The sequence below is a fragment of the Peromyscus californicus genome, unplaced genomic scaffold, assembly GCF_007827085.1.
Source record: "Peromyscus californicus insignis strain IS unplaced genomic scaffold, ASM782708v3 Scaffold_18__1_contigs__length_77618521, whole genome shotgun sequence".
NCBI classification, from domain to species: Eukaryota; Metazoa; Chordata; class Mammalia; order Rodentia; family Cricetidae; genus Peromyscus; species Peromyscus californicus.
The window spans coordinates 70,843,469-70,862,670 of NW_026294480.1; the positions used below are offsets into that span (position 1 = coordinate 70,843,469).

At 37.4% G+C, this 19,202-nt stretch overlaps 1 protein-coding gene across 5 annotated transcripts in view; it reads right to left on the reverse strand.

The window, feature by feature from the left end:
• Positions 1-19,202, reverse strand: part of Cetn3 (centrin 3) — an 87,205-nt gene that overhangs the window by 63,112 nt on the left and 4,891 nt on the right. For 4 of the 5 annotated variants that reach the window (XR_008219644.1, XR_008219643.1, XR_008219642.1 and 1 more), the window contains exon 4: positions 14,979-15,170. Coding sequence is in view for 1 of the 5 variants with exons in the window: in XM_052743665.1 (XP_052599625.1) it covers positions 8,910-8,953; positions 14,979-15,170 (236 nt within the window). In the remaining 4 variants the exon portion in view is untranslated. Of the gene's footprint in view, positions 1-8,553; positions 8,954-14,978; positions 15,171-19,202 lie in introns of those variants that run through there. The other variant, XM_052743665.1, reaches the window with a different exon arrangement.

Genomic DNA, 19,202 nt, shown 5'->3' on the forward strand with positions numbered 1-19,202 from the left:
CTTGCTTAAATATTATGGAAATGTTGGGTTGGCCTGGCTTCGCTTTGAGTTATAGTCTTTCAGATCAGGCACAGTACTGCATACCTATAATCCCAATACAGAGGAGTCTGAAGCAGGTAGACCATGAGTTCAAGGCTAGCCTGGGATACAAAACAAGACTCCTTTCAAAAAATTTTTCATAAACACTCTAACATTTTGGTATGTATGTGTCAGCGTGCACACGCACACGTGTGTGTGTGTGTGTGTGTGTGTGTGTGTGTGTGTGTGTGTGTGTGTGAAGCAAACCTAGGTCATTCAGCCTAGCTTGGCCTTGAAGTCACTCTCCTTGATCCTGATTTCTAATTCAGCACATGCAACTTATCTAATCTCTGGATAACTGCGGGTTTTTATTGTGACTACTAGTATTCTAAACTTTTGCTTTGAGGTATCATATCATGACCCATCATTGGGTCAAGCACTCAATTTGGAAACTTACATTCTCAAGTTCTGGAAATGTTATTTAGTTTGCTAAAAACTGCTTTCCTGCTCACATCCCCCATGACAGCCATTTCTCCGTTCATTTTGAATCTCCTTTATACAGATGCCAAATATTTACATCCTAAATGTTTTTTTTGCCCATCTTATCCCCCTATTTCCTAAGATTTCCTCAACTTTAGCATCTCCTAATTTATCTGCTGAGGTCTGTCATCCTACAATCATTTCTTTTCATTTCTGGAAGGTTTTATGTTATTTGAATGCTGATTTCTTGTTATTCTTTGCTTTTCTATTATGGATGCAATATAGTCTCTTATCTAGGGTCATTAATCTCTTTTCATCCTACACATTCTCTTTCTTAGGAATGAATTCTATTGTAGGTAGTTGCTGTGTCCAAATTTTCAGGCAGATGATTAATTGGGGAGTGTCCTTGAGAAAAATACCATTTTGTCATTGCAAAACATTTATTAAATCTGTTCTTACATAACTTCACACATATACACTGTGCATACTGACCATCATTAACTTCCACCTCCCTAGCCCACCAGTCACCAGATCTCCTCTCCATAAATTTCTCTTACATTCCTGTCTAAGGAATATTATTAAGGAAATGAGGGAGTGTGCCAGAAACAAATGAAAACTTAAACTGTGATGCAGCTGCCATAGCTGCCAGTGGGGGTGTTCTTGAACCTGACTTTCCTAATGCTCCCTAATTAAGACAAGCCAGGGCCCTGTGTTCCTGTCTCTGCCCTGCACCTCAATCAGGCAGCTTCTGAGGAAGGAAGCCACTTTGAGTGAGGTAGCACCATTCACTGTGAGCCCTCAGCTGCCAGCCTCAGCCAACAGCTGAAGGAAATACCTGGTCCTGGAAGAGCAGATCTTCACAATGCAGCATGTCCTCTATGGTCAGTCTTCTGTGTCAGATCAGATCTTTTTGTCAATTGCTTAGTGATTTTTGGTATTTCATATTTAAGTCAGGCATCCTAAAGTGGTTTTGGAAGCATTCAATACAAGCTGGCTGTTAGTTACCAGCTACTGTGATCTCTACTGTGGAGTGAGTAGAGATCATTTCATTGGTTCTCAGATACCTTTTCTCTAGACAGGCCAGATTCCATCAGGAAGCCTCTTCTGCCTGGACTGGATCACACCACTCTGGTAGTGAAGTGGATGGATGTGAGGCAGGGTCTGAACACTTGGTACACAAACACACAATCCATCACATGGTTTTCAACTCAATTTCAAGGGACTGCCCTTCTTCCCTGCCACTGTGTGTATGTTTCTCTTTTTTTTTTTTTTTTTTTATTTAAGGCACAGCCAGATGGACTTCCCTAGAGTCTCCGCTCTTCTTAATGTGATTGTTGTTTTGTCTGTATGTATGTCTGTGTAAGAGTGTTGGATCGTGGAGTTACAGACAGTTGTGAGTTGCCACATGGGTACTGGGAATTGAACCCAGGTCCTCTGGAAGAGCAGTCAGTGCTCTTAGTGCTGAGCCATCCCTCCAACCCTTCGTGTGTTTCTCAATTCAGAGAGTTTTTGCTTTTTCAAATTTTATCTACTCTGGAACTTAAACCTCTGATATTCTATCAGGTTAAAGAAGGAAAGTTGTCTGTCTATGCAACTGAGAATTTATTTAAATATTTCATATGATTTTCACCAATTATCCTAATTTTAGTTCTATCTTCAAACCCATTTCCACACATACCTGGAAATGCCAATTCCTGAACCGCATGGATATTTTGCAGTGTGAGAACATCTCAGATTTTCCCACTGTCAGCAAAGAATTTTGCTTCCTAGGCCTGCTGAGGTCAGTACCATTCATTCAAGTGCTTTCCAGCTTCCAAATTTTGCTTCTTTTCAACTCCTTTTGTCCTGTGGGTGTATGCTTTTTTGAAAAATCTAATATTATTTTAGGGAGCAAACATATAATCTTCTACTTTAGAATTAGTAAAACAATGATTTGCATATTCTCCCCTCATCTCTCATATTCACATTTTAAATAAGTAGAATGCTCTCATTGTTCTAAAGAAAACATTGTCTCTCACACCTCTCAGTTGCCTCTTTTGTCCCTAATCACAAACAGGGCCAGTATTTCTTAATCCTTTGTCCTTCAAGAAATTAAATACATATCCTATTGCTCTTTTTGTGTGAAAGGCAGCTTACAGTAAGACTGTTCAGCATGTTACAGTTTTCATCTAACATTGCTTGACACTCTACATGTCACCACAGAACACAGGCTTATTCTTTTTAGTTCCAATATGGTGTATTGTTTAGGCAATTTTCTATGGCAGGGGATCTGATTTATTTCCAATCTTTGCTCTAATGCACTTTCAATAAATAATCTTGGACAAGACTTATTTGACATGTATACAAGGGCTGTTTCAATAAACAAGTCAGGTCAAATGGTCTGTCTGTCGATCGATCGATCGATCGATTGATGTTGCCAATCCCTGCATGAGGGTTGCACTGATTCTTATACCTAAGAGGAAAACTGTATGTGGGTAGGTTTGTTTAATTTTACCTCCTTCCTAGCACTGAACAGAGTATCTCACAAAAATAAATAGGAAAAAGTGGTTTCCAAAACATTTTCATATTCCCTTATGAAATTTTTTGTCTCAGGATATATTTAATTTTGCTTTGCTTCAGTTAACCATTAAGGAAGGTGTATATTATGAATGTTGTGTATGAGTATAAGCGTTAGTTCAAATGTATCATTCCAACATTGTTGAGTCAAATATAGAATTACAGTATGTAAAAAAATCTCCACTACATCTAAAATACATGTTTATATTTAGTAAGGACAATGAAAATAATCAGAAATAAAGCAGTTACCAGAGCAAGGCATTTCTCATATACAGCGTGTCTGCAACAGCATACACACTCACATTCTAATTACAAGTTCACTAGTTAGCTTGGTTAGGAAAGCATGCTTGGATCAATAGTTAGTTTATATCTGGAATATGTCATTAATCAACTGTATACTTTAGAAGAATGCTGGCCTTAAAATCACAAGGCAGAAAATGTCACATTAGTCAAATAATGTGATCATTCTCTGCCCCATTTCCTTATCTGAAAAGTAGGAAAAGGAACATTTTGTTGTGCTTGCAAATTGTTCACCAATGAAACCACAACATAAATTTCTAATCAATAAAATCAGGATGGAAATAGCCACATGAGTCAGGTAAAAACACCTGTAATATAAAAGTTATAGTTTTCTCAAGAACAATATTTGAACAAAAAAAAATGACTGTTAAGAAAAATGAGTATAAACTAACAGAGTACTTGATGTTGAGAAACATGTGTAATCTGAAATCACAATAAAATGTCCTCATAACCAAGTGTGTGTGTGGGGGGGAGATGGGTTTACTCTTTTTGTGGTTACAGAACTTTCCCATTTTAGTCAGTATAAATGTTATAGTATGAAAATGTTTCAGAAAAAATCATCTTTGCATGCCAGACAAAAGGAAGAATAAAACATAGTGAATTAGGAATTTAGAAACAAATGTTTTATGAAAGATATTTTTTCTTGCTTTCTACATGTAATTATGTAATATTTTAAACATAAATTATCCTCAAAAGCTTACTATACCTCAATTATTCTACTTTAAAAGATTAATATTAACAAATAACAAAAGCCTCAGATTATTTGTATATCTAATTATATATTTTGTAGGGTAAAATAACATGAAATACCATTATGTGGAATATAAAGGTTTTTTTTTTCAAACAGGTGCACACATTTTTTTAAAACTAACATCTGTAGTGCTGTGCACTTGCCTAGCACACACAAAGCTCTTATTTCAATCCTCAACAACACAAAACACAAACAAAATAAAAACTATAATAGCATAAAACTGTCTTGCAAAATGCCAAGTTTTTTTCCTCTGATTTTTTTTTTTTAAGTTGCAGCAATAGGTCCCCCTGGTGGACATTAAAATATATGTGGTCTTTTTCTGCGGTTCCAAATAACTCTAGTGTGAGCATTTTGATTAAGTGCTGTTCATCTTTAACAACTGTATAGTGAAAGTTGTCAGAAAAAAGTACCTCATGAAAGGGCAGTAGGCAGGATACATGTAGATACTTAGCGTCTCTACATGTGAATTTGTACTTACAACCAATAATTGCAGAAATCAAACCCCCTTTGGCCTAAAAACTTCCCAAAACATAAAGCTGCAATTGAGAGTTAACACAATCTGCAATATACAATGATGCCTTTTAAAAACTAGATTTACAGTTTATGAAAATCTAGCAAAGATTCATTGTACTTGGTCTAACTCTTGTACATATAAGACAAACGATTCCTGAGGTGAGAAAGAACTATCATCATTCACCGAGAGCTCCCATGATAATCACCAAGAGATTGTGTGCGTTCTTAGGTTCCACTAGGTTGTCCTAAGAATCAGAGATGCATGTGCCGACATCTATGGATGAGGGGGGGAAAGTTCTGGAAGTGAAATCAGAAGCACATGTTCCTATTCAGTTTCATCAGTGGGTGCCCACCCAGAAGTTCGATCGCTTCAAAGCACCATGTAACTCAGGCTTCATTCTGCACACTTCTGCAAATCAACATGTGTGGCCAGCTCAGAGAAACAACAGACATTCCCAGGGCAGAATGAACTGCTTCTTGTATCCTAAAAGGTCCTGGAGAACCCAAACAGCCTTTATCTGTGTAAGGAAGTGCAAATCACTTGAACTCAGACCAGTAAACACTTGGCAGTCCTTTCTCAGCCACTGTCCTATTGTTGCTCATTACTTGCCAGCGGCTGCTACTACATCAACCCTAAACCTTCCCTTAGTCAGAGAAGCAGCCCTGGGAAGCTAATGATATAGTCAATCTGGAGCTTAACCCACCAGAAGCCCCAAGTCATACTTAAAGACAGGAGGCCAAATAATACATAATCTTAACCTATTTGGAGAGGAAAGGATTGAACTACAGTCAACCCTGTAGCTCAAGTTGGCCTGAAATTCACTATGAAGCCCAGACAGATCTTGAACTCAGCACTCCTGCCTTGGCCTGAGTACTGGTATCACCGGCATGAGCCACCATGTCTGGCTTATGCTCCAGTTGGTTTTTGAGGTATATCACTGAGCCATGAGTATGTGAATTGCACCCTACATGCATACTATAGGTCATATTCTAAACTAAGCTCTATTATCTCTAGGCTCTCACCTTTTCCCTAAATTTGGAGTACTGGAACAAGCTTATGGGAACACTACACCGCAGCAGAAAGGGAAGAGGAGCCCTCTGAAAGTCTACCGTTTGATTCTCGAGATCTGAAACAGATTTCTCTACCCTGAGGTTAGATGGAAGATTCCTTTACCTGACCTCAAATAACCAGTCTGTATTTGTTCTTCTTATTCTAGTGGGAATTTTTTAAATTCAATAATCCTAATACATTTGTGAAATTTGTCACTAGCCTATTTTTGAAAAAATAAATGTATAAATTATAAAATAGAAAATAAGTTAAGAATTTTCTTCATCTTTTTCATCTCAATCTTTTAAAAGTGGAAACCCTGATAGATGGTAGGAAGCAATAGGAGCTTGACAATTAAAAAGAAAACCTTTGGGCCTTAGTAACTACAAGTAGCTAGATATACAGATCCTAATTTTTAAGTTTATTTCAAATGGCTGTTAACACCATACGATTTATAGGGTTCCTCAGACTGTACTTCCTCCAAATGAATGGAGCACTTGTATGAATACTCAAAGAGATTCATCTAAACTTAAAATTCTTACCTCAAGTGCATCAGGGACCTCTGACACCAAGGTCAGATGCAAACCACTTGAGTCCACAGGCCTGTAATGACTTGGCAGCCCTTTTTCTGCTATCAGAGTCCCACCAGGCCTCCATGTTTCCCTGTGACCTCTACCAGTTCCCACTGTATCAACCCTCATCGACAGCACAGCGGTACAGCACCTACCTAGCGTGCACCAGGTGCTGGGTCTGGTCCCTAGTATGAAAAGAAAATAATGATAATAATAATTTACCTCTAAATAATATCCCAGCTATTCTGGGTCTGTATATTTAAAAGGTTCTGAGAGGCCCTGAAGATCCCAGACTTCCCAAGACAATTACAGAAATATAATTACAGAATTATAGGCAGTTGGGCTCATGAGCCAATAATTTAAACTACAGAGTAAATTAAATTATAACAGTTTATATTTGCATTTGTCTTTTCAATTCACAAAACATCTTTGACAATACAATTTTTATTCCAAATGAGATCTAGTTATTTTCTAGTTTAAAAACCTCTCGCTCTCTTTTTTATATTAATCTTTAGCACAGTGGTGGAGTCAACTAGATCTGAAATCTTACAATACAATCTTTCACCTTTTTCCCCACTAACTTTAAGAGAGTTACTTTGCTTTTATTGCCAATGTTGAAAAGGATCCCACTACCCCTTGGGACTTAGGTTCCCAACAATTATCACCCAGCAAGATTGCTGCAGAAGAAATCTCCCATAAAGTGTAGTCTGAGCCAGTTACTCAGATTTAATTGAACACTTAATCTTCATAGAAAATGAAAAAGGAAATGTAGATCTTGCTTAAAATATGGTTGCATCTACCTGTTTGGCAGAGACTTTAAATGCATGAACTTTGAGAATAATCGAAATGCACATTTTATAATGAAAGATTACTCCTCAGCAGGCCAACCCTAAACCTTTACCCTGCTGTTAAATTTGAGGTGCTTTCAACAGTAGAAAATCTGATTTGGAAATATTTTTATCACTCAGCGTTTAGTTGATGTACACTGCGTGGTTTTTATTCTCAAGTGCCACCTATCAGAAGTAGGCTTTCATCAGTAAGTCACAGGAACTCAGTTCTACAGCACACATATTTCCTTGCTGTCACGGTTGCATGGAGCTTTTGGAAGACCCTGGGGACAAGTAGTCTATGGTAATACCATACAGAGAAAATGATCGCTTTTTTTAGAGTACACAGTGGTGTGTTGGACAAATGTTACAAGCATATTAAAATAAAAAATGTCGACCTCCAGGGGTTCTATTAAGTATCCCTGATTTCTTTTATTATGGAATAAAGAAAATCTATTCTAAAATATTGTTAATTAAGTATACAATGAAGGTAACCTGCTGATCTTTGATTCTATAAAATGTCATCTTCCGAAAAATCACTGCATACTGAGAAATGGTTATGTAGTCTCAGTATAAAATTTGTAATTTCTGAAGTTCTAATAAAAAGGTAACTTAGATTTTAGATGCAATTACATAATACTAATTACACTTAATATTTTGAGTGTTCCTCATTGGGGCAATTTTCACACATGCCTCAAAGAAAATAAAGCCCTGGCTTTACTTGTTTGAACTACTCTAGCAGGCTCAAAGTATTTCAACTATCTCAAATTGTAATGATTTTCTTTTTGTTTAATTTAAAGAAAAGTTGCTGAAATTAACTACTCAATTTTCTTCTTAGGAGAGCTCATATAATCAGAACTGGATCACTGAAGATGTGCTAGGATACCATTTTTCTGTTACCTTCCTCTCATAATCCTTTGTTTACTCCTAACTTCAATAATGCAGAATGACTCATTAATACCTGGAGAGTCTATCTCCACTGTTTTTTGATACATCATGGGAAAACAAAGCCCACAGTATTTTCTAGGGCTTGCCACTTTCTCTTTTCCTCATTATCTTACCACATCAAAATCCAAAATTTAAATCTTTCATTTTGCCAAGAAGTTAAATGATTACAACTGTATTCAACTAGTTTAGTGAGAAAATATTCAAGCTCAACTTGTCATTACAAAATCAGATTTCTAAAACACAGTACAAAGGAAAGATGGGCCTATATGCACAGTCCATAATCCCTCCAAACCGAAGGACAGCAGCACTCTTAGGAAGGAATAGGAAGGAAACTGACCTATACTAAATTATCCTGTATTAAAATGTAAAATGTCAAGCTTGATGAACCCTTAGGTGATGCCCAAATGTTCTATGCTATTGTTATTTATATTTTCTGATTTATTTTCAAATACAAGTGAAAGTGTAAAGACAAAAGGTTTAAAATGTCTTCTACCAAGTATTAACAGATATCAGAAATCTAAAATAGAAAATTTACCAAACTTAAGATACTAATAAGTACTTTATTAATGAATGTCTAAAAAATATGTGCACCAAAATAAAAGCAAATAGCTAATGCTAAATTTAGAAGCTGCCAAATAATATATACCACATGATTTGAAATTTTTAAGCTTTATATAAACTTGTATTAAAAACATAAAGATAAAACTATTAATGCTAACAAGATTGCTCATACAAAGAAACTTAACAGCAGTGAAATTCAAATACAAAGGATGCTTAGTTTGGGTCCTTTTGGAGAAAGGACTAAGTTGGAAGTTTTTATTTGAAACAGGACTTCAGTCACAAAAAGGAAATATAGATGGTAACTGCAACATTTTGGTGTTGATTCTCATAATCCTTTATATGTCACCAGTCATAATAGCAATGAATTCCTCTTGATTTACTGTGACAAGAAAGACAATGTAATGGTCAGAAACACAGAAACTTTCTTTCCCCAAATATATAATCATTTTATAATATATTAAACTTTACAACACATGAAAATCTTACAAGTCAAAACATAACTTCTAAAATAAAAATATATGGATAAGCATTATAAATAAATAATATCATCACCTTAAGCAGGGACAACATATATGACATATCATTTGTGCAAAAACAGTTTAAAAAGTGACAGTTCTAGTGTAAGTAGTTTAACAACCCATCTTTATAATCTTTCCTTTACTAATACATTTAGTAAGGCTTCCTTCATAAGTAAGTCTGCCTATTCCATGAATGTGAACTAACAAAATTCTAAAGAATGAAAATACTTTGAAACTAGAAAAAAATGGCAAATTGTTGATTTTAAAGCTTATTTTGAAGACAGTAATAACTAAAACCAGTTCATGTAACCTCAAAAGGATCAATAGAAATACTAAATTGATAAAATATAAATTATTATATGGTCACTATAAAATAAGAAAAAATACAGGAAATAGTCACTTATAATTATTTGACACATTACTAAAATTATAAGTAAAATTTAGTAAGAAACTTTAATGTATAAAGTATATTCAAGACAACAATCTATAATAAACAGGACTGGACAATTGTAAATATGATTTTTTTAAGGGTCTGGATTTATTACTTCCCAAATATGATTTTTAAGAACTATACATCCCCTAACATATAGGAATGTTCAGAAAAGAAAGTTTTCTATATAAAGGTGAGTATATGCACATCAAGACTTATCAAGTCCTTTAAGGCACAAGCTATGGATGGCAATTTTTATGACAGCAAAAAAATACCACATTGAAAATAAAAACCTGGTTTCTAGTCACAGCTCTGTACAAACCAGTTCTGCATCTCGTCTTCTTCATCTGAAAACTAAACTGTAAGAGGACGTTTTTAGACTGTTTCTCTTTAAATCCTACACAGTGATTTACTGAATCAAACACTTTCAGGTTTCTAATGAATGCCAACACCACACAAGGTACCGTATAATGCGTCAAAACATATACATGGTTCCTATCCTATACCTTTGAATCAAACAGAAGAAGTGAATAGGTGTCACTACAAGATTATTGCTAATTGAAAGAAACAATGGTATCGTAAATCTGAAACACCTTCTTAGTCATTGCTAAAATATTAGAGAGTAATGTTCTTAATATGTGGACAAAGTAAAGTTACTTTCAAATGGCTTAGAAAGAGTAATCCCAGAGTTAGCTCAATAATTATGTTAGGTCTGAAACAGAGAACAAATGCTTGAAATATAAGATAATCTATTATAAAATATAGATCAAACAGTATTAGAAAATACTATTGTAGAAGAAATTATTAATGAGAAAATTATAGATATAAGCAAATCATGAATTGGATGGTAAAATACAGTATTTAGAAAGAAACTGGAAAGAAAGCCAAGGTGGAGAAATGCCATCACAAGCACAGAAAGAGAACACATACCTAGAAAAATAAACTGTGAGTTAGGATGAATGGGATGTTCAGAAGCAGGCAGACGCCCATGAACTCCTGTTCAGTCCTAAACACTCACAAGGCACTCAGGGAGACACAGAGAAACAGGATACAATCCTACACTACTCTTAAACTAAGTCAAGGACCTGAGAAATTGGGAGTTGTGACCTCTGTGGCTAAATAACAAGTCTGAAGAGCTTATGAGAAGAGGAACCACTCTTCCCCCAACTAAGAATTCAAATAGACAAGAATCCTACACCAGCGGACCCTTATCTAAAAACTCTTGGTTTAAACCATCTACACTGAGGCTTCTAGACCAAAACAGAAAGTATTGTCTTCTTAAGAAAGCAATAAAACGCCGGGTGGTGGTGGCGCACGCCTTTAATCCCAGCACTCGGGAGGCAGAGCCAGGTGGATCTCTGTGAGTTCGAGGCCAGCCTGGTCTCCAAAGCGAGTTCCAGGAAAGGCGCAAAGCTACACAGAGAAACCCTGTCTCGAAAAACCAAAAAAAAAAAAAAAAAAAGAAAGCAATAAAAGGAGCCTCAAAATGATTTGATTATAAATCACTGTAACAGAATTATGATTAAAAGACTCAAATTCTAAGAAGTGCTTGTTTTATCCAAGATTTTTACTTTTCTTAAAATATAAAATCTCAATAATCAAATTTCAAATTAAGCTTCAAATAGTAGTTCTGAAATCACAAAGTTTTTTTTATATTATTTACATATACTTTAAAGTATAAAAGCATTTAAAAATATTTTAACCTATTTCATGATTTAATGTCTAAAAACATAACACTTAAGTTCAAAGAGTAAAAAACAGAAGGTAACTAAGGGAATCCAACTAGCTACTTGACTACCAGAGAGGCTTCAGATGGTAAGCCAGTTCTTCTAAAGCAATCTTTCTGATAATCGAGCATAACACCGAGCTCAAAAATAACACCTAAGTGGCCAAGAAGATGGCTCAGCAAGTAAGAGTCACACAAGCCTGATGACCAGAGTTCAATCCCAGAACCCAGGTAAAAAGCTGGATGGGATGGTGCACATCTGTAGTCTCAGCATGCCTACAGAGACTGGCACCTCCTCACAGGCCTGCTAGCCGGAGTACGTAGTCCAGGAGCAGAAACAGGACAGTCATTACTCAACAAGGAAGGTGAGAAATCACACACACACACACACACACAGAGACAGAGAGACAGAGACAGAGACAGAGAGACAGAGAGAGAGAGACAGAGACAGAGACAGAGAGAGAAGTTGGAGAGGCCATCTGGCTTCAGGAGGAAAAAACAAAGTTTATCATCAGAAGCGCCAGTCAATACATTAATACACTGTTTCCCATAACAGGAGGTCTAGTTAACATTTTACTTTCTATCTCAAACAAAACAGTATGTTCTCTGTCATTTAGAAAACTGAGTTTGAATTCTCGTACCACCATGAATTAGCTCTGTGATAAAATTGGGCCTCATACCTTCATCTACCATATATGCACCATCGTATGTGTGTACAGCTGTAAATCTATATCCATTTTACGAAAGCTATTATGAAACTTGAGTAACACAGTTCACAAGCTAAAAACTACTTATATTTGCTTCTATATAGTAACTGCTAAATAAACACCGACCGGGCTGGCTAGTTTTATGTCAACTTGACTCAGGCTGAAGTCATTTGAGAGGAGAAAACCTTGACTGAGAAGACACCTCCGTAAGATCGGGCTATAGGCAGAACTGTAGGGCATTTTATTAATTACTGATTGATGTGGAAGGGCCTAACCCATGGTGGGTGGTGCCACCCCTGGGCTGGTCATCATGGATTCTATAAGAAAGCAGGCTGAGCAAGCCATATGGAACAAACCAGTAAACAGCAATCTTCCCTGGCCTCTGCATTGGCTCCTGCCTCCAGGTTCCTGCCCTTTTTGAGTTCCTGCTTGGCTTCCCTTGATAGACTGTGACTCAAGATATGTAAGTTAAATTCCTCCCCAACTTGCTTGGGTCATGCTATTTCATCACAGCAAGAGTAATCCTAAGACAGAAAGTGCTACCAGGATAGAGGTGTATTACTGTGAGAGCCCTGACCACAGCTGTTTTGGGAAGGATTGTGGAAGGACTTTGGAACTTTGGGCTAGAAAAGCCATTGAGTGTTCAAAGCTTGGTAAGCTATTCTGTGGTTGAATGAAGATAAGCAGAGGATGGAAGCCTGGCTTATGAAATTCCAGAGGGAAGTCTGAGAATCACCTGAAGACTCTAATGCAGTTGTTGAATATTTTGAATTAAGAATATGTGGTTCTGGTTAGATGGGGCTGGAGAATCAGCCCTGATCAACAAGATACCGAAACCACCAAAGTGAAATCACTAGATCACGTTAGTGAAACCTTTGCTCTGCTGGGAAAATAATGCTGGCCAGTTTAGTGGGGATTAAGAAGAGACCAGCATCCTAAAGTAAAGACTTCTAGAAACTGTTTCCTCAGAGTTAGCACACAGAAGCTGTGGTCCAGAGGTGGCCACGGTTGTACCTTATGCTGGCAGGCAGGCAAACTCGGACCGATGTAAGATCATCCAGGTGGTACAGGTTTTGAAGGTATGAAGGGGACATGGAGATCAGCTGGGGATTGGCACTGTGTGGCAGGGCTGGAGTCCCTAAAGACAGCTCAGAAGAGGCAACTGGTGAAATGTTGCCCAACTGCAGTAAAAGACCCCAGAAGTCTGAAGATGCCAGTATCATGGGAGGACCACCAAGAGCAGCCTTGGAGTGGAGCTGGCTTGAGCTTAGGAGACAATCTGTGTGGCTGACGATGATAGAGCAAGAGAAGTAACTCAGGCCCTTTGGAGGAACCCAGAAGATTCTAAGTGGATGGATCCCAGACATGAGACACTGAGTTATTGTACATAGTTGGGATTTTGGTTTGCTTTGTTCAGATTTTGACCGTGCCCTCCTAGTTCTTCCCCCTGGAAAGCAATTGAGCATGCCCTCTGCATCAGCTCCTGCCTTCAGGTTCCTTCCTGGTTTGAGTTCCTGCCCTGGCTTCCCTCAATGGACTGTGACTCAGGATATGTAGGTCAAATAAACCCTTTCCTCCTCAAGTTGCTTTTGGTCATGTTGTTTCATCACCGTCATAGGAACCCTAAGACACCAACCACCATTACCATCATTATTTAAAAAGTGGTCTACTATGGCTTCTTAAATGTTGCATTCGTCTTCATAAAAGCACATACTACATTTTGTTTTATATTACTTATATTGAGAGACTGGGGTGCTATTACTTCTATATTATCACATATGCCTATACATTTATGCCTACATTGTAGTATATATTATTTATCTTCAAATCCACATATACTGTCTTTATTACTTTAAGTCCATAAAGTTGAAAAAATAGTTATTCTTAAAAACTGGATAGCATTAAACTTTTATAAGAACAAATGAGTTACTAAAGGTCACAAAAAGGCAGCCAAGTATTTTTATCCTCAGCAGTTTAAAATGCAAAAAAATACAAAACTTGGTTTGCAGCCAAGAGGATCCATATTAAATATATTAAAGTATCAAAGCAGCTTGCTCCTCTAAATGCTGGAAGCCGTGGTGGAACCCTCCCCAACCACAGGCACCGTTGTAGAGGCTTTGAGAAAACGATGGTGCTTCAAATGCACTTGGTTGGGAAGTGGGTAACACTTCCACAGACAAATGGACAATCACCCTAAGACGAAGAAACAGCATGAGGAAAAGCGAACACAAACTGTCTTCAGGACACAGTGTTCTGTATGTGAGAGTTAACATAGCAAAGGACGACACAACAGAAATAAACGAGTACTAAGTATAGGACTGGCGTGGGGCGGCTTGGTACTTTACTCTGCAGGTAGTAAAGACTCTCTCTGTTCAGTGTCTGAACACAGAATGATAACATTATAGCCCACAGTTTAGGAAAAAAATGTTATCAATGGAATGAAGAAAGAGACTGGAGATTTCTAAGTCCAGAAGACAATGGGAAGGCTGTAAGAGACACCAATACAGCTGTGCGGGGCAGGTGCACACAGAACACAGGCAGCCAGGGACAGAGTACTGCAATACTTTAAATAGAAATCAGGGCCTGAATCAGAGCAGCAGAGGACAATTTAAAAAAAAGTGGTTGAAAGAAAATCAGCTAATTTAGTAATAGTTCAGAAGTGCAAGCTGGTTGAGAAAGAAAGCATTAAAATCTAAACTTTTAGTAAGTAGCTAACTTTTGGTGTTACTTCATCTTCAGAGAAGTGTGTAGATTTCATATTATAACTTATGTAGTTGTTTTAAAGACCTGCTTAGGTATAAACAGAAGCTCACAGAGTCTGACACCCAACTGGACTCCCATCTATTCAGGAGGTTGAGGCAAAAAAAAAAAAATTGTAAGTTCAAGATCAAACTTGAAATAAGTTCAAGAAAACATGAAGCTCATCTTCAACACAAAAGAGAATGAAATGGAGGGGAGAGAAAATTTGCTTGGAGTCTTGAAAATCAACATCAGATTTTAGAACAAAGTAAGGCACAACTTACTTTCTCCATCACCATCCTTATCAAATTCTTCTATCATAGCCCGGAGTTCTTCGTCACTCATGTTTTCACCCAGTTCTCTGGCAACACGTCGCAAATTCCTCAAGCTTATTTTACCTGAATCATCATCATCAAATAGTTTAAATGCTTTCAGGATTTCTTCATGTGGATCTCTTTCCAATATCCAGTCTGTCACTAGAGTTAAAAGAAACTTTTTAACAAAGCCTGTATAGTCAGAGAACATTCATTTGTAAAAATCAGTTCTTAAATGAGGTAACAGCTGTGAGTCTGACAACATTCCATCTAAGAATTAAATGTCAAGGTAGATCACTAAAACTCCAGAGATAAAACGTGAATTCCAAATCCAGACTTTAAATGGTAATCTTTTAGTGTCTATAAATATCATAAATGTAGGCAAAACTATACTGTACAAAGGCCAAAAAAGAGTACACACACACACACACACACACACACACACACACACACACACACACACTATTTAAAGCCCACTATTACTAAGCTAGGGACAGAGATATGGTTCAGCAGTTAGAAGCACTTGTTCTTACAGAGGATATGAGTTCAACTCCCAGCAACCACATGGCAAATCACAACAGTCTATAACTCCAGTTCCAGGGGATCCAATGCCCTCTTCTGACATAGGTTCCATGCACACATATGGTACAAAGACACATGTGAGCAAAACATAATAGTAAATATAACACATAATTAAGTTCATAAAAACAATTTTTGAAAAAGTGACTGCTCCACCTCTATCAGGCCACTGAGTTGAAGTGAACAATGAGCGCTAACCAGATGAGAGCTCTTAGCCAGTGTGACATCCTGATTCTTCCTCAAATTTCACCCAACTTAGCCATAGGGATTAATCAAAGATACTGCCATCACCAAAAAAGCTAACACAAGTTAGCACATGCAAACACTTACAGCATCTTTGTGATTAAGAGAGCCAGTTGACTTTCAGCAACACTGGAGATGGGCTAAAACAACTAAACCTCATCACAGTAAATCACAACCAACAGCTCTGGAAGGGGTCTAAATCATGTCTTCTTCTTCTTCTTCTTCTTTTTTTTAAGCAAATTAATAATTCTCAAACTAGTTCAATAGAAATGAGTCATTTCAGACTTAAAATATTAAATAAAGCCACATATCAATAAAGTAAGTATATATACTTTAACAACATAGGCCTTTAATCAGTAGTCAATACAAATTAATGTCTATAAAATTTTATGTTGCTTGATAGAATTCTCAAAATATCTAGGTAAACAGTTCTGAAGCAACTCCACATGCTGTTCTGCTACAAGCAAAGGCATTTATTATTTTCATTATACTATCAAAAGTAATTTGGTCTTATTGGGATCTATAGATTCATTTGAAAATTTCAAACGCCTGTAGCCAGAAGTACTGGAATGTTTAATGAGCCCAAAGTGAAAAAATACAATCTAAGTCTTCTACAAGTTGTTGTCTATTGCTATTTCATCTGTATTTGGCTGAATAAGCACCTAGTCAAGCTAATGGTCCATCAACTACACATATATCCAAAATTATCTTTTAGCCATTAATTTTATCCAAAAAAAGGTTTCCAAGAAACTAATTGAACTATATTACTATAAGTATGCAAATCAAAGCTCATAAATATTCAATAAAAAGAATTGGCATACCTACAGCCATAACACCAAAATAAAATACCACACTTAACTCTATGGCACACACTCAACTTATTTTGAAATCAGTCCCAACAAGAAAGCAGGACAAGAAAAAAGTGTTATGAAATATCTTCATCGATTAAGTAACATACATGACAGGTAAACCAGAAAGGCAGACTGCCGAAAATACTAATGCACTTAAAGAAACAACAGATGGGACGCCAAGATGTACCAACACTTACCCCACTGACACTCCATTAGTACTTCAGATAGATGAGTCTAGATCACCTACCAACACTCTCCCATAGAATGCAGCTTTCTTAGGACTTGTAACTGCCAGCTGAAGCATTACCCATATAAAGTATTTTACAATGACATTCCTCCACAACTTCACCTCCATTTCTGTTCTACAAGTACTATTTCTTCGCAGAAAATCTTCTCTCAATGGAAACAAACCAGGCATGGTGGCTCACACCTACAATCCAGTAGGACTTGAAGCAACTAACACACATGCAGTCAAGGAAATGTAAGGAAACAGCTAATGCATTCAAAGTAAATCAAAAACCATGAGAGACAATGTTAGAAAGTTCCTAGGCAAACATCCAATACTTACTTCAAACTCACAAATACTGAACCTTCACGTCCGTCCTTCGCTAGCTCCCTTCGGCTTTGCAGCCTCCTTGACCTCCACTGACTGGGGGGTAACTCATCCTTTCCTTACTCTGAAACAGTGGGAACATTTCCAAGTCTGTGAGGGTCACTCAGTATTGGATACTCCAGTTCTGAGGATACCATCCGTTTCACTCTCAAACAGAACCCTCCTTCTTTTCATCCGAGCAATCCTGACCATAAAGTCTACAGCTTTCTGTCTTCTCCAGACTCTCTTCGGCTCATCTTCAATCTTCTCATCAGCTACTTTTTTAAAAAAAAATTCTGCTGACTAAAGCAAATTTTAGTATGTTACTTAAGACTATCAGTCTGACCCAATTCTACCTTCTCTGTGCTCTGACCTTCTGTAGCCGAGGGGACTACATGACATCAAACTTCTCAAACATGCTGTACATTGAGTACCACTCTGCCTGGCTGCTTTCTCTGCCTGGACTGCATCTCCTCTACTACAATCCTGGCAATCTTAGATTCCTAAAGATTTAAACTAAAATTCCCCTTTGCAAGCACTTGGGTTCTCTGGATGAAAACCTGAGAGATACTTCGAGGAAAGGGCCAGCTAGAGACCATTTTAGGTTTTCGGAAGACTAAACCCACAGTCTCAGCTACTCCCTCAATCACAGTAGCGGAAGGCAGCATGAATAAATGGGTGGTAGAGAGCATGTGCAGTCAAACTCAGTCCCAGGGCTACAGTTTGACAACTTCAGCCCTAGCTAACAGTCTTCCCTCCATCCCACAGAACCAGTTTATTGTCACCTATACCTAAGTCCTGAGGACTTGACAACAATTCCTTGGTAATTTTCACTAACTCTCATTCTTCCCACCAAATGCAAAAATTCCAGTGTCAGATAAATAATCAAAATGAAAACAATATAATCTTTTATTTTAGATAGAATTTAAAATGTAAGTAGTACAAGCCAGGAACAGATGAGTATAAAAACATCTCACTTCTAATCGTACCTTAAAGGCAGCAGCTCCTGACACACCTGCTGCTCACTAGCCAGACGCTAACTATCCTGCACTGAACGTATTTAATGCTTCTTTCTTACAACGGGGAAAGCTCAGCAAGTGCCAGGCTCATCTGGAACTATCTGGAGGACAGTGTCTTAGGCAACAACAAAGAAAGCTAAGGTCTAAGTAGTATGGAACTCTGTTCTTAAGTACTAAAATATAAAAATTACAATTCTTAAAATGATGTTTATGTAAAAGTTGTTTTACAAAACTATGAATAATGTTTAAAGTAGCCTTTAACAATGAAAAATAGAAAATAAGACAATGCAAATATATTTCCAGCTTCTGAATTCAGCAACAAATAAAACAAAGGACTCATTGTCCGCCCTCTCTCTATGCAGACCAGGTTAACCTCAAACTCACAGAGCATGGACCACATCTGCCTCCTGAGTGCTGGGGATTATTCTTAATCATAATAACAGCATTTAGTAGCTCTACTGACATACTACAGCATGTAACATTTCCCATGTTACTCAACTGATATATTACACTATCCCCACTTTATAGGAGAACATGAGGCACAGACAGGTAAACTAACCAAGTTTCACAGACATTTAGAGTCAGAACCAAGATGGGAAGCCAGGGAGGGAATCTGGTTCCAAAGTAGTCTGTGCTCTATATGTGCCTCCATCACAGCTCTGTCGTAGACGCATCATTTCCACTATGTCCTGACACCTGGCTTCTATAAATGTCCCATGTTAACGCCTGGGTACTGTGATCAACCTCAGGAGACTACCTAGACTGAGGGAAAACAACTCTACAGATTAGAGGGGGAAAAATAAATCCACTTCTAAAGTGGACAATCTGTGTCTCTAAACAGTCGGACACTGGTTCCTAAGCTGAGGATCTTCTGTGTTGTGGGAAATGTTTCTTCCTCTTAGATTTGTCA